The sequence below is a fragment of the Microtus oregoni genome, unplaced genomic scaffold (assembly GCF_018167655.1).
Source record: "Microtus oregoni isolate MIOR12 unplaced genomic scaffold, Mior012 000030F_ref0000283, whole genome shotgun sequence".
Classification (NCBI taxonomy): domain Eukaryota; kingdom Metazoa; phylum Chordata; class Mammalia; order Rodentia; family Cricetidae; genus Microtus; species Microtus oregoni.
In genome coordinates this window covers 470,623-485,896 of record NW_024543089.1, presented here as the reverse complement: position 1 = coordinate 485,896, position 15,274 = coordinate 470,623, and the positions used below count along the sequence as shown (strand labels likewise).

General features: G+C 47.6%; 1 protein-coding gene across 5 annotated transcripts in view; it reads right to left on the bottom strand.

The window, feature by feature from the left end:
• Tiam1 (TIAM Rac1 associated GEF 1) overlaps window positions 1–15,274 on the bottom strand; it is a 351,773-nt gene that overhangs the window by 95,117 nt on the left and 241,382 nt on the right. For all 5 annotated transcript variants that reach the window (XM_041678508.1, XM_041678510.1, XM_041678509.1 and 2 more), the window contains 2 exons: window positions 9,123–9,570; window positions 3,965–4,137 (listed from right to left, as the gene is read on the bottom strand). In XM_041678508.1, the coding sequence (XP_041534442.1) occupies window positions 3,965–4,137; window positions 9,123–9,570 (621 nt within the window). The remainder of the gene's footprint in view (window positions 1–3,964; window positions 4,138–9,122; window positions 9,571–15,274) is intronic.

The following is a 15,274-nucleotide window of genomic DNA, read 5'->3' as shown; positions in this document are numbered from 1 at the left end:
TGTCTCCTCCTGTTTTATATTCCCCTCTAGTGCTGGGATTAAAAGCATGTGACCTTCTAGGACTGGGATTAGAAGTGTGAGCCACCACCACCTGGATCTGTTTCTGCATTGATCTTGTGTAGCCCAGGGTGGCTTTGAACTCACAGGGATCCATCTGTCTCTGTCTCCCAAATCCTAGGATTGAAGGTGTGTGACACCACTGCCTGCTCTCTAGTGGTTTAGTTTTACCCTCTGATCTTCAGGCAAGATTTATTAAAACACGAATGAAGTATCACTATAACAAGAGAAGTGGACTTTCAGTCGTGATGCCCAGAGGGAGGAAATCTATGGTCAGTCTACGCAAGTCCCAGGATGCTAAAGCTCCCCTAGGGTGTTTCCCACAGAGTCTACACACTGCATTTTCTCCCCAGCCTGTCACTCCAGTCCTAGGCATTTGTCTGTGACCTTCATGACCCTTCCTAAGGTTTGACATCTGGACGTAGGATCCCCAGGGATTGGTGAAACTCGAAACCTCTCCTTAGTCACAGTGAAGCCATGTTCAGCCTCTGTAATATAACGGTTAAGAAAAACACCGAGAACTTCCCTCTTTCTGTACTAGAATCCCAATGCTGCTGATGGGGACTCCGAGCAGGCTAAGCAGCCATTTAATCTGTGACTCCAGAGAAGGGTGCTGATGCTGGTTTGTCAGTCTCCTTTTCATACACACAAAGTCCTATTTCTTTTTATGAGGTGTTAAAAATATGCACAAAGTAGCCTAGTAAAAACTGTCTTCAAAAGGGGACAAAAACATACCAAGAAAAGGCAATCTTCTGCCCAAGTCAATCTTTCTGTCCCTCCTTTATATATTCAACCACAGACAACTTTCTACTCATGAACACACCCTCTCCTCTCCCTCTCGCTCTCCCTCTCCCTCTCCCTCTCCCTCTCTCTCGTCCTGTCTGGTGGCTGTGTTCCCTAAGCATTTGGGACAGGAATTCGAAACCCATGTTGGGATGTCTCCTGCGAGTGGTCGAGCTGTCTGCAGCTGTGGCATCCTCTAGGCAAGAATGAGTAAGCCAGGAGGACCCTGGACTCTGTGAGTGGCTGGTGCCGTCCCTAACATAGGGACGAAGGAAAGAGCTCTAACTCTAAGAGTTCGAGGCAGGAGCTACAGTCACACTCTGCAGACAGCATAAAACGTCTTCTATAACAGCTGCTCCAACATCCCCCCCCTCACTCCCGCCCCCACTCTGCACACAAAACCCCTTTTCTACTTCTGTGGGTAACACGGATCTCTTTTCCAGCGTAAATGTGTGGGTATCTGGGCAACGGGGTGGAATCAGCAGCGTACAGGCTCTGAAAATAGTGAGCACTGAAATAACCTACAAATTATTTCCATAATCACGGCTGATCTCCCTTGCTTTAACCTCACCCCTGCACACACAGGTTTCTTTCAAAGTCGGCCCCTCTGGAGTTATGTGGATTACAATAAGTAGACGGCAGAAAAATGCCTTCATGGATTCCAAACAACAGTAATTTCCTCTGAAAAGGTTCATTTTGTCCTTTATCCCATATAAGTAGCATAAAAATTCCCCATAACAAGGCGACAGAGGTTTCCATGAATACGGGCTTGTGTCGCTACGAGAAGGGTTTGATAGAATGTGACTTCTCGGGCAGACTAGTAAGTCCTTTCAGCGGGAATTGGTACCAGAGGAGTGTAAGAAAAACAACTGCAGGCCTTCGAGTGAGCCAACCCGGGCTGCTGCCGACAGACATTCCCAGGGAGTGGCTTACCTGCTAAAGTCAGAAAAGGACAGTCACTTTACTGTCCCCGCTGCTTCTGGCCCAAACCCTCCCAGGGGTGAGCAGTCACACGGGTGGAACAAATGGCGTCCACTCACACAACAGAACGGTATGAGGAAAGGGGCGTGGGCTAGCGCAGCCCTGCTACTCACTGACTGTGGACCTGGTGGCTGCTCGTGCTCCGTGAGCATCAGCTTCTCAAGCAGGGTGAACACTCCAGTCAGTAAATGCAAACCTCCACTGTGTGCCCCAAGCTGGGGAGCAGTCTCCAGACAGTGGCGGACACACAGAAAACAAAGGACACCATTTCTATAGGAGCAAGTGTGATGGTAATAGTCAAGTTTGACTGCTGTGTCCCTTTTTCAAGTGTGGGTGGCAGTGCTGGAGACTGAACTCGGGCCACTTGCACACTGGTGCAAACGGCCTCCCAACAGAGACTCATCCCCAGACACTTGACTATGGATTTAGAAAATACTTCCTGGTTTCCACGCTAACATTGCTTTTGACAGTGAAGCTTTTGAATTCACTCAGTTGTAATATAAACAGAGAGCACTAATCAAGAAATTGATTTTCTTTTTTAAAGAATCTCATATAAGGGGCGGGACAGATGGCTCAGAGGCTAAGAGTGCTTGCTGTTTGGTGTGATTTGAATGAGAATGCCCAACAGGCTTTTATCTGCGTGGTCAGTCCCAAGTTAATGAACTATTTGGAAAGGATTAGGGGGGTGTGTCACTGGGGGTGGGCTCTGAGGTTTCACAAGTCCAGCTCAGGCCCCTGTCTCTCCCTGCTGCCTATGGATCAGGATATAAAGCGCTCTCTCGCTCTCTCTCTCTCTCTCTCTCTCTCTCTCTCTCTCTCTCTCTCTCACACACACACACACACACAAATCTATACATACAAGAAACATAATAAATTTCAGGCAGTATAAACTCAATAGCTGACACCAAATACATTATAAGGTACACAAAAACAAAAGACAAGTAATTCATCACAAAAATTCATCATAGTTATAAGAATGACTTATCATGGGCTTCTCTTGGAAGCTATGGAGGGAGCAGGATTGCATTTTCAGTGCATTCATTCAATGGCACAGGGCTAGCAAGCAAGAATATTATACCCAGAAAAACTATCCCTCACCATTGGAGGACCAGCAAGATGGCTTTGGAAGTCAAGGCACTTGCCACCAAGCCTGAAAACCTGAGTTTGGTCCCCAGAACCTACATCGTGGGAGGAGAGAACTGACTTCTCAAGTTGTCCTCTGACCTCTGTACTGTTCTCCCAATCCCACAGACAAAGAAGTAAATGCACAACTGAGCTGTAACTACTTGTGCACACGATTCCCCTTCACCAACCTGCAACCTTCCTCATAAACAAATAAACAAAGGATAAATTGAGTGACTATCGGGTAAACAAGTGTGTTGGCTTGGAGGGTAAGAGGCAGCTTCAGTTCTATTTGGTAAGTGGGCTGGTGTGCACATGTGGCTGTCAGGAAGCTATGCAGAGCCTAAACCTTCTATATCTTGCTCTAGTTGCTGGCTGCACACTTATTTCACGACCGCTCACACAATGTTGCGTTTGTATTTTGTACACTCCGCTTTCTCTGTGGCCTTCATCACATTAATGGAATAAATGAGGGGAACTGTCCTCACTTAAAGCACAGACAGTTCTTGCAAGCTCAAAGGGTTCACTATAAAAGGAAATGTTAACCTTGAAGCTGAGAAGTATTTTTGTGGAACAGTGAATAGTCAGACTTCAAGAATACTTGATAGAAAGTTCTGGTAAGCTGAGAAAGAGAAACTATTTAGGGACAACCAGTCCTTTCTTGGCTGTAATTATTTTACCTTTATGATTAATATTAGCAGAGAACATATTATGATAGAAATTTTGACAGCTCAAATCACACCTAAATTAAGGAATTCATGATCCTGTTCTGTGGGCTGTACAATGCTCCTGAAGCCACACCGAGAAACCCGTCTGCTCACATCCAAAACAAGTTTCTCACACCCAAAGCACAATACTCCTTGAGCCTCACATTCAAACTCTGCACGAGGTCTCTCATTTCCACAATTCATGGCAGGTATTTATTCTGTCATTTAACACTTTTGTCTGTTTTGGGAAAAATCTCAAAATTATTTTAAAAGGCGAGGGCAGGCTACTTTTGCAAGACAGTACCCCCACAAACCTGAAAGAGGAAGGCGTCACCCAGGGAGTTGCTGAGGCAGAAGACAAAGTCCTTCTTGGGGTGCTCAGGCACAGCCTGCACAATGCTGTTCTCCACCCAAACAGCATGCTTGGGGACGCTGTTGTGGTCTATCCCAGACCTGCCATCACTCTCGTAGAAAAAGAGCGTGCAACCTGAGAAAACAGAACGGGGTCTGGGTGAGTATTTAATGCTTGGCCAATGGTAGATGTCTAAGGGAAACTGACACCAGCCATCAGAAAAGGGCTGAATTAATATTAAAAGTGTGTGGGAGCCCAAGGGGTAAAGAAAATGGGGTGTTGCTTGCAATCAGGTCCTTGATGGGTCTGTGGAAAAACAAAGACTTTGAGTTACAGCTTCCAAATGGATGATGGGATCCCTCCCATATGCGTTCGAGTTCTCAGAGTTCTGCTGTCTTTGTCAGAACGTCTGGTTGGAAGCCTTCTTGAGGGCAAGAGTGTTGGCACACACTGTTGTGGAATAGAAGATTCGATGAACTATGTAAAGATGTGTTGCTGTTTCACCTTGCCTGCCTAAGGCACCTGATTGGTCTAATAAAAAGCTGAATGGCCAAGAGCTAGGCAGAGGAGGGATAAGTGGGGCTGATGGGCAGAGAGAGTAGGTAAGTGGAAGAATCTAGAGAGAAAGGGGGAAATGCCAGGGGCCAACCAGTCATGCAGCCTACAGAGAGACAGACACAGAGGAAGCAGGAAAGGAGGACACAGAGAAGGAAAGAAAGGTCAAAAGCCCCAAGGTTAAACGTAGATGAAGAGAAACAGGTAGTTAAGTTATAAGAGCTAGTAGAAATGAACTTAAGCTAAGGCTAAGCATTCATAATTAATAATAAATCTCCATGTCATGATTTGGTGGTCTGAGAAAACCTGCTACAATACACCTATATCTTAGCTGTTGGGAGCCAGAGGCAGGTGGACCTCTGTCAGTTTGAGGGTAGCCTAATCTACACAGAGTTCCAAGCCAGCCAGGGACCCTGTCTTTGATCTTAAACAATACAAACTTTGAGGACCCCAAGCCCAGTGATGACTATAAACACAGCTCTATAGCTGCCTCCAGGCAGCACTATCAGGAGGTGAAGGCAGACACTTCCCTTGGAGCGTACTCTTACCCACTCTCCTGTGATAAGCAGCTAAGAATTCTAAAACATGTTCTGTGGATCTGGACCCTCGGAGAAAACACTAGGACTGGATTTAGCGGTTTCCAGAAAAGATGTATTTTTGGCCTCCAATGCAATCTATATTTTTTTTTCCTAGAATGAAACTATGCCCTGTGCTTTCTGAAACAGGAATTGTGTGGGACTTATGGGAAGGTCTCAGGGAATGCAGAGCCTCAGCCCATCTTTAACTGGACCATGAAACATTGAGACAGGAGCAATAGAGTTGCAATAAACTGCAGAGTTTGTAAAGCAGCAACTTCACTGCCGGAACCTGAAGCTCACTAAAATAACAAGTCCTTGCTTAACATATATTCTCAAAAGGTACAAACAAAACATCACCTCGTCTATAGCCTAAGTAAAAAAGGGTCACCTCATTATTTCTATTCTATACCAAGAAATGCCATTCTCAAAGGCGGAGTAAGAGGAGTCTCAAACCCAGGGCCTTCTCACGGGTAAAAATCGTCCCTCCCACCTCGCCACACTGAGTCCTAACCCCATACTACACTTGGAGATATGGCCTTTAAAGAGGCAGTTAAGGGAAAGGGTGGTCACATGAGTGTCCCTTAATCTAACGACTCACACCCTATCAGATGGACACTGGACACAGCCATCACAGAAGGAAGAACACGTGCCAAGACCCAAAAAAGACAGCCATGGCCATATCAAGGCACAGAACTCAAAGGAAACCAACCATCCAACGCTTCTCCTTTAGACTGTCAAATGGGAAATGAGAAAGTCTCTCAGACATCGACTTGAGACATCTAGTGTGTGGCCCTGTGTTTTGGCAGTCCAAGCAGGCCATCTCCAGACTTTACGGCTCTGTAAGCAGGAAGCACCACACAGAAAGCATCATAGGCAGTTGGGATGTAGGTCTTAATGTCAGGCTCTTAAGTGCTCAGTGACAATTACTAATGGGGATGAAGGCGTGTGCTGTGGTGGCACTTTCCTCTGAGGGGAGAAAATACTGCATCTCTCAGGGAAGTGTGTTAAGACTCAGTGTGTTCTCCGGAGGGAATAGAACCTGCCACCCTATGAGGGAGCCTCTGGAAATTCAGCAAGTAAATAACTCAAACTGCCCGGATGTCCCTGAAACTGATTAGACGCACTAGGCCTTTCCTCCCCACCAAACTCAAATAAATGGCACACACTTATGAGACTCCCAGACAAGCAGGGTTGCATGAGAGAAGTCAAGTTGCCAAAAGAAACAGAGACTGGCTGTGCTACCTGAAGGGGCCCAGGGCACCGGAGCGACCCGGAAGAGACCCTCCCCTGCCTCTTAGAGTCCCTACAAGCTAAGCAGGAAGAACCAGAGTTCTGGCCTGCAGAACCTTCATGCTGGGGCGGGCTTTCAGTGATCCATCCGTCAAGCAGTCCCTCTCCCAGAGTCAGATAAAGAACCCAACAGACTTATTGGTTCACGTTGGGCTTTGGTGATAGCCTTGCTTTGGTTTATTGTCAATTCCCTACTGGGGTCAAGTAATATTTGTCCGCGTCTCCCCAGGAATGGTACCCAACAGGTGGTACTAGAGGATCTGTACCTTTGTGGGGGGGAGGGGATTTCTTTCTTCTCCAACTCATCTCATCATAGCAGAACAGCAGGCATGACAGGGACCCCACATGCAACCCCACAGCACTTCTCCAAATGAAGCTAAGGCAGGTAGTGAGTAAGAAAGGCCAGCAATGGCTTCCCAAGTGTCCCCACAGGATACACTCCTTGTTGTAGAAGCATGACCCCACACCACATGAACAATAACACTCTGGAGCAACTGAGCAACAAGACAGATGACCTGGGCCTCCAGGGACTTTACAGGAAAGAGTTCCCACCCAAGCTTTAGGGGGCAGTTCTGCCTAGCTTTGCTATTGTCCTTGTCATTATGGACATCTGATGCACAGCAGAATCTACAGCCTAACCAGCGCATAGGTTCCTATTTCAGCAGGCATCAAAACAAAACAAAGAAAAAAGCCAGCTAGCCCCCAGCAAGGGGGGCACCCATCTCCTGATCTGCACACGCTCACTGCTCAGGCATACACTGAGCAGAGCACAGGGAAGATCCGGGCTTCTACTGTAGGACTTCCCCGCACTGGCCTCGGCCGGTGAGAGGCAATATCAAATGATCTGATTCTGTGCCACTACCTGATCAGCCCTGGCCTCATTCTCCTGTGTGTTTCCTATCTGCTCCACCTGGTCCCACTCCCATCTCAAAGCTAGCTTCTTTTTTTGTTTTTGTTTTGTTTTTTTTTGTTTGTTTGTTTTTTGTTTTTCAAGACAGGGTCTCTCTGTAGCTTTGAAGACTGTCCTGGAACTAGCTCTTGTAGACCAGGCTGGCCTCGAACTCACAGAGATCCACCTGCCTCTGCCTCCCGGGTGCTGGGATTAAAGGCGTGAGTCACCAGCGCCCAGCTTCAAACTCTCAATGTTCTTAAGTAACGTTTTTCTCTCTATAACATAGTTCTCACAAATGAATTACAAAAGTCTCCAGGATAGAGACCCATGCAGGGCTGAGCAGACACACACAACCTCTTCAGGAAAGGACACCAAATGGCAGCAAAATGTAAGCACTAAGTTTCTTTGAGAAGCAAGCAGTGTGGTACCCATCTGTCTGCCCTGTGTACAACCAAGAGTACTCCAATATACACAGCTAGACTATAAAATAGTGACTTGTTCAGAAACAAATGATGATTTAGACAGCCCATCTGCACCAGATGGAAGCCTGTAAAATTAGTAATATTCTACCACTTAAAAAAAAAAAGAGTCCTCAAACCTGGGCCATTTCACTGGACTTAAGCTAAGGATTCTCTCTCTCCAACAGTCACTGTGTGAAAAATAAACTTGAACAACCCAAAACAAAATTTTAGAGGGGAACTCACTTCAAAATCGCACATGGGAACCAGCAATCTATGAGAATGCGGAACCTGACTTGTTCCTCTCACATGTGCTGGTGGCTTTTAAACCTCAACATGCCACAACTTGGAATCACCTGGGAAGGGTCTCAATTGAGTAACGGTCTTTATTAGGCTGGTCTATGAGCATGTCTCCGGGAGACTGTCTTGATTGCTAACTGACGGAGAAAAACCCAGCCCACTGTGGGCAGCACTACTCCCTAGGCAGAGGGTCCTGAACTGTATAGGATGGGAAAACCAGCTGAGAGCAAGCAAAAGCAGGCAGAACGGGTGCATTCACGCCTCTCTGTTTTTGACTGTGGATGCAATGGGACTAGTGGCTTGGGTTCTTGACATTGACAGACTGCAACTTGGAATTGTAAGCCAAATAAACTCTCCCTTCCCTGCGATGTTTTTGGTTGGAGTATTCTTATTTATCACAGTAATAGAAACAAAACCGGGGTGACCACAAAGCACAGAAAACAATGAAAGAGCATTTGTAGGGGGTGGGGAATACTCCGAGAGAGTTACTGAATAAGAGACATGAAGCTTCCATTCCTCAGGTGAGTAAGTCCTAGAGGCCTGCCTACAGTGTTGTGCACACGGCCAACAATACCCTATCATAGATTTAAAATTGTGTTAAACAGCCAGGTGCGGTGGCAGGTACCTATAATTCCAGCTACCCCCGAGGCTGAGGCAGGATGATTAACAGGCCAAGTCCAGCCTGGGCAACCTGGTACCTCAAAACAAATATAAAAATACAAAGAGCTATGGGGATGTAATACATAGGGCGCTTATGTAATATGTAACCCATGAGAGTCCCTGGATCTAATTCCTAGTATTGAAAACGCAGACAGAAAAAGAAAATCAAATCCCAAACCAGATCTTTCAGTTCTTCAGTGATGGGCTTATCTTCATCATCCTCACCCCAGGATTTAAGTTTAGAAAGAAAAAAATACATCTAATGTTGTGTTTCTACCACAACAGACCATGTTTTAGACACACAATTACAAAATATCGCATAACCGTGAGGACCTGTGGGATGCACCCGCTGGCACTCCCAGCATGCTGCTGGGCCAGCCTCCTTACCTTTCAGGGACACCCAGTAATGCTTCCACTTCCTCCGTGTAGCGGACTCCACCTTCTTATTCTTCTTATGTACCAGGAAGTTCTTGACTGCCAGCGCGCCAGCCTTGCGCACGGTGCCCTGCGCAGCTGTCAGCAGGATGTCCGACTGGCCCGGGGAGCTGAGGGTGCCGCTGCTCTGCTCGTCGCTGTGTGCAGAGCCGGCCTCCTCCAGGCTCTCGCTGTTGGTGGTGCTCAGCTCCAGTTCTCGCCTGAAGTTCTCGTACACCCCCTGGCGTGTAGCATCCCCCGTCGAACTGCTGCCGCTGTCGCTGCCCACAAAGGCTCGGCTGGTAGGGGGCGAGTAGCTGGAGTTGGTGGCATTAGATCGCCTGGACAGGAGGTCCGTGTCGGTGGTGGCCCCTTCGATCCCGCTGTCTGCAAACTCACTGCCCTCGCCTGTGTTAACATCCTTGGGAACAGAAGGGGAGAGAGAAGCAGACATGCATCACGCACAGAAAGCACTTGGGAGAGCTTGGTCCAGCCGGGGGCTCTGTGGCGCAAAAGGCCCACCAGGGTCTACTGAAGCTGGACCCATCCCTCTTCACGCGGTGCACGGCAGGGTGGCTCGGGAAACAAACCTTCAAACACTCCAAATGCAGCCTAATGATTCAGAGTGTTCAAGAAATATAAAAGGCACAGGGAACACTTCAAAGAGCTTATCATTTATCTGACTTAATTAGCTAATTGGCAAACTAGCTATTGAGATTCTACCAAGCCCATGCTGAGGGAGCCCATAGTGCTCAGCCACCTCAGCTGGCCTTGAACTCCGAGAAATTCAGCAGGCTGATTAGTTAGCTGTTCTGGGGGTTGGGGTTACAATGCATAACTAGATCTTTACAGCTGATACTAAAATAAAATAAAATAAAATAAAATGCCTGCTTGGGGGTCTATTTTATATTGGGGTGACTAAATAGATTGCTAACACACCCACTCACCCAGCAAGGCCCCATATCCCAAGAGCAGGCAAGAGTCCTTAGGCCCTAATCAGACTGGCTTCCCAAAAACAGCCTTTCACTGTGTATTGTGCTAAACCAGCCTGCGGGGCCCACAGCTCCAATGCCCCTCTCCAATTACTTTGCCCTTTGAAAGCTGGGATGTAAGGAGCCTGAAGTAGGCAACTCACTGCCCTGGGCTGAGTGACAGAGCCGGACGACTGCCAAGATGCTGGAGTATCAATTCCCCACGGAACAGTGTTTGAAATTTCCGGAGCTGGCCCCGTATGCCAGCGGGATATTTCCGGGTCACAGAGAAAGGTTCTTAAATCAGAATCTCCATTGCTCTGCCGTACTGCAGGTATAAACAATAATTAAATGTTGCCATTGTCGAGGGAAGACGATGACAACAGTACAGCACAGGCTGGCTTAGGAGCTTGGAGGATGAGAAACAAGACTGATTCTTCTCAAAGGAAGACAACAGGAACCCGAGTGTGACACAAAGAAAGGGCACAGCAGCGCACATCCCGGCAGGTTGGCCAGTCTGCGGGGACTGTTAGTCCCGCTAACTCACGTCAAGACTAAATGAACACTCTGAACTGTCACAAAAGCAAACACTTTGCACTTAAATCGGTACTGGGAAGCAATAGGGCAGACTAAGTCATACCACAGCTAGGACTGTGCTACACCAGGCCCAAATCGGGGCTGTGACTCTGTCTCGGTCAGTCTGAGCCAGTGCTTCACTACTATGGGGGAAAAACAAAAAGTAGGAGAGTAACAATAGGAAGAGCAGGAAAGAGCAGGAAGGGCGGCCATTGATTAGCAGCTAGCAAGCATCCAATCCAGGGGGTTTAGATCCCTGGCAGTAGAAAGAAATGGAAGGAACAAAAGGGGTGGGGCCTCGTGGGAGGTATTTATGTCATTGTGTGCATGTGTGTGTGTGTGGGGGGGGGGTCTTGCCCTTAGGAAACACCAATGCTGGTCTTTTGAATCAACTCCTTCAAGAGTGTTCAAGAGTAAACTTCTGGAAAAGGAAGTCTGGTCCCTCAATCTCTATGACTCCCCATCTCACCATGCGATCCCTGCCTCTCAGATTGACTCCCACTATGATGTTTTGTGCCCCCAAAGATCTCAACAAAGCCAGCAGAGGCCAGAATCAAGCTCTTGGACCTCCCTGCCTAAGCTAAATAGATGTCTTTTCTGTACAAATGAACCAGCCTGGGGCATTTCATTATAACAGTGGAAACCAGACCAACAGACCCATGCCTGCCTAATAACAGCCATGGATGGTCACAAAGAACCCAGAGTCAGTTAGTAAAAGATCCACTATACAAACAAGAAGCTCTATTAGCAACCCACATTTCTCTCTAGCAGGGACATTCACCATGCGGATGTTAAACAATAAAGAAATCTAACAATTTTAGATAACCAAGAGCCATGGAAATCTGTGAATTTCTTCAATTGATTTTCGTAGGTCCGTACATTCTCTGAAGAACATTGGGCCTGTATATTCACTGCTTTTCTCTATTGTTGTGATACATAACAAGGCAGTGCACAGAAGAAGGGGCTTATTTGGGTTGATAGTTCCAGAGAGATGAGACTCCATCAAGCTCGGGAAACATGGCAGTAAGCGGCAGACATGGTTGCTGGGACAGAAGCTGAGGGCTCACATCTTAAACCTCAAGAAGGAAGCCAAGAAAATGAACCAGAAATGGTTTTCAAATTCTCAAAGTTTGCACTGACACACCTCCTCCAACAAGACCACACCCCCTAAAAGTCTCCCAGACAGCACCATCTGGGGACAAAGTATTCAAATGGCTGAGACTATGGGGAAGATTTCACCAAACCACTTCAGAATGTTTGGAGGAACCGGCTATAACTTCCCTGAGAAGCCACACGGGCCCTATCCTCCACACGAGTGACTTCAGTCCAAAGAAGAAAGAGATGACGCCACATCTTAGAATTCCCAGAGTCCCCGAACAGGAAGGGACCTTTGGAACCATCTCCTTCACTGCCAGGTAGGAATACTAGGGAAGTCCTAATTCTGCTTAGTGGCAGATGGAGGCTCGAACTTGCGCTGCTGAGACCCTTTCCCACTGTGAAGCAGGGCAGCCCCGTGGCTCAGCCGTGGGACAGCTTGTGGCCAGAATTTTGCCTGCGTTATTCAACTCCATCCTCCCCCACTTTGTTTAACGTACCTCTATTTTTCTCTGGAAAAGGCTAAGCGATTGCTCATCTGTTTGTTTTCACTTGCACAGCAAATAGCTCAAAGTCAACAGCGGAAGGACCTGGAAGAGCTCTAAGGAGGATGGTGGGACACAGAAGGCGAGACCTGGTCAGCCGGCTCTCCGCGCCCATCGTTTCCAGTTTACAAGCCTGCTAACCATTCCCTCCTCTACAGACCTCCTCGTCTCCGCATAAGCCAAGCGTTCTGGTTAGGGCTCTATGGACACTCACCTCTATGTCACACCTGAACATCTGCTCATGCCAATGGAAGCTGTGAACTGGCCACGGCCCAGGTTGTGTGTTCAACTTTGCGACAGTCTCCACACTGAGCAGAGGTGAGACTGGTCCAGGTAGGAAGCCTGGAGGCCCCAGCTCAGCTCAAATACTTCCTGAGCACAAGGCTCGGTGTAATCGCTGGGGAGTGTCCCTGGACCTGCGCAAGACACACCACCTCATCCCAGAAGTAGTTAATTGGGCTCAGTAGGACACTTCCCCTCTATGTGACCTAACCCATTAGGAAATAGATGTCAGCTGTCCTGCTCCAACCCCTATTTAGTCAAGAGGCTTGGGCTGTCCCAGATACCCTGCAGCACATCCTCTAGCATTGCAGATGATGGGTTAATCCAGCCAGAGACATTGCTTAATAGTCTTCTCTCCTTCCCTCACTGTGACATAAAGCTTTCTTGTGGTCATCTTTAGGAAGAGCTCCCTCCTGCCTTTCTGGGTCTCTAAGCAATTTCACAATGGAGAAACCTGATCCTTCCCACATGGAGAAATACCTAGCCACCTCGGACCCTTCCCAGCAGCAAGCAGCTGACACCAGGAAGTCATGCCTGGAGGCCACGCAGGCTTTGTGGAAAAACAAATCTCTCTCACCTAAAGCCAAGACCTCAGCATATACTCTCTTCTAACCTAGTCAGCCAAATACTAAATTTTAATTTCAAACATCAGAGGAGGGCTGGGTAGGTGGATCAGCGTTAGATACCAGCAAACTTCTGCCAATGCTAAGTAGGAGGAGTACTCATAGCGATTCCAGCCTCCGACAGGCACTAACACATACAGGCACATACCCACGCATGTGCGCTCACTCACACTTTGCATCCATACATGCAAGAACATGTCCACAAACACACATGCATGCCATATACATATACATGAAAAGCTCATTGGAGATCTAGGGGCATGGCTCAGTGACCTGACCGAGGGCTGCCTAGCACTTGTGAGGCCCTGGGATCCCTAGCACCAGGAAGAGTGTCGCAGAGGAAATCAAAGGAAGCGGGAAGAAAATAACTCCCTGGCTAGCATACGATCTAGTCAAGACTTCTGCAAAGTGACTCCAAGTCAATGTCCTTACTAGAATGCTTCATGGGAGAGATTTCCAGTTTTGAACAACATCCAAATGACAGGGGTGTCCTTAAATTTCACTCTCTCAAGACAATGCCCCACCCCCCACCCCCCACCTCCCAGCGCACGCTAGCTTCCATTCTGCTTGCAACTTTCCAGAAAGCCTGACTATGCTTCCCTACTGGATAAGCCCAAAGCACCCTGCAGCTGCCAGGTAGGGGCCACTCCTGGGCCCTTAAGCTGCAAATGAGTTCCTGTACTGAAATCTCAAGAGGCAAAAGCAAAGCCTGTTTCCACTCCCTTACAACCCAGAATCACCAACGTGAAGAATATGGACTGGTGCCGCCTTGGAGCAAGGCTCCGGGTCTTTCCCAGAAGACTCACAGGGGCTCCAAGGGACAGCGCCCTGCGCTCGCTAGGATACAGAACCAATTTTGAAAAGTTAATTAGCCTCAAAGTGCAGGAGTCCTGGGACAATTCAGGGACCTGCAAAATCAATTGGCCACTTGTAGCCAGGCGTGTAATGCAATTAGAAACTGTTTCTCTTGGTCACGTTAATTTCCCTGATGGATCTAGCTTAGCCCAAATTTACCTGTCCAAAGAAACTGTGTATACAGTATAAGATAATTCACTGCTCCGTAGAGAGAAAAGAGTGCAGACTTGTGGAAGGCGTGAAATGGAACTGCTCTTCCTTCTATGTCCATCTCCTGCCACGTGCATCACACACACACGCACACGCAATGCACACGTACACAGGCACGCACATACACGAGTGTGCCCTTTGGTTCTCAATACCTCCCTTGGACATAGTATACGCTCCTTTAGTTGTTTCAGTATAGCAAACACCATTTTCAGGTAAAAGACTATCCTAATCTGAGCCTCTAATCTGGGCCTCAGATCCTTCATATATACAACAGGGCCAGCAAAGGTCTACTTGGGTTTCCTTTCGTACTGGTAATCCTAGGTCCTACATACGGCAAGCAAGTCCTCTACCACGGAGCCATGCCTCCAGCGACTATGCCTGTATCTACGTAATAAAACACTTCATGATATGCTAAGTGATCATGTTAGGCCAGGAACAGAGCCTCAAACATGCTGGACACCCTGTTCAAGCACACAAATATTCACTATAATTGCTACCTTACTTACACATGAGCCCTTCCTTACATGAGTTAAGAGGCAAGGCCTAGGCATAGCTACAAGCTTCCTGGACCAACATGGCAGGGAGGGAGCTTGCTCTGAGGAATCCGGTATAAACAAGATCTCATGAGAAAAACAAGCAGGCAGATAGGTGGGCGCTTAATGCTAATGGGGTTCTGAAATCATCTTCACACTCTGGAAACAGCACGGCAAATGAGAAACCGTTGACGTAACCCACACTAAATTAGCAGTTATTGGACGCTGCTGATAATTATCATTACTAACTTGCTAGAAATAGGAGGCCAGCTCGCTCTCCGCTTTTCATCCTCTCCCAAGCTCCGTGGCTTACTAAGTTTCCAGCATCCATCTGTCCTCTCGTTATCCCCAGTGGGAGTGCCTCCTGACTTCTCTCAACCACTGGAACTGAAATTCCTTTTTGGCGGGGGAGGGGTCAAGACTAGACTTCTTTGT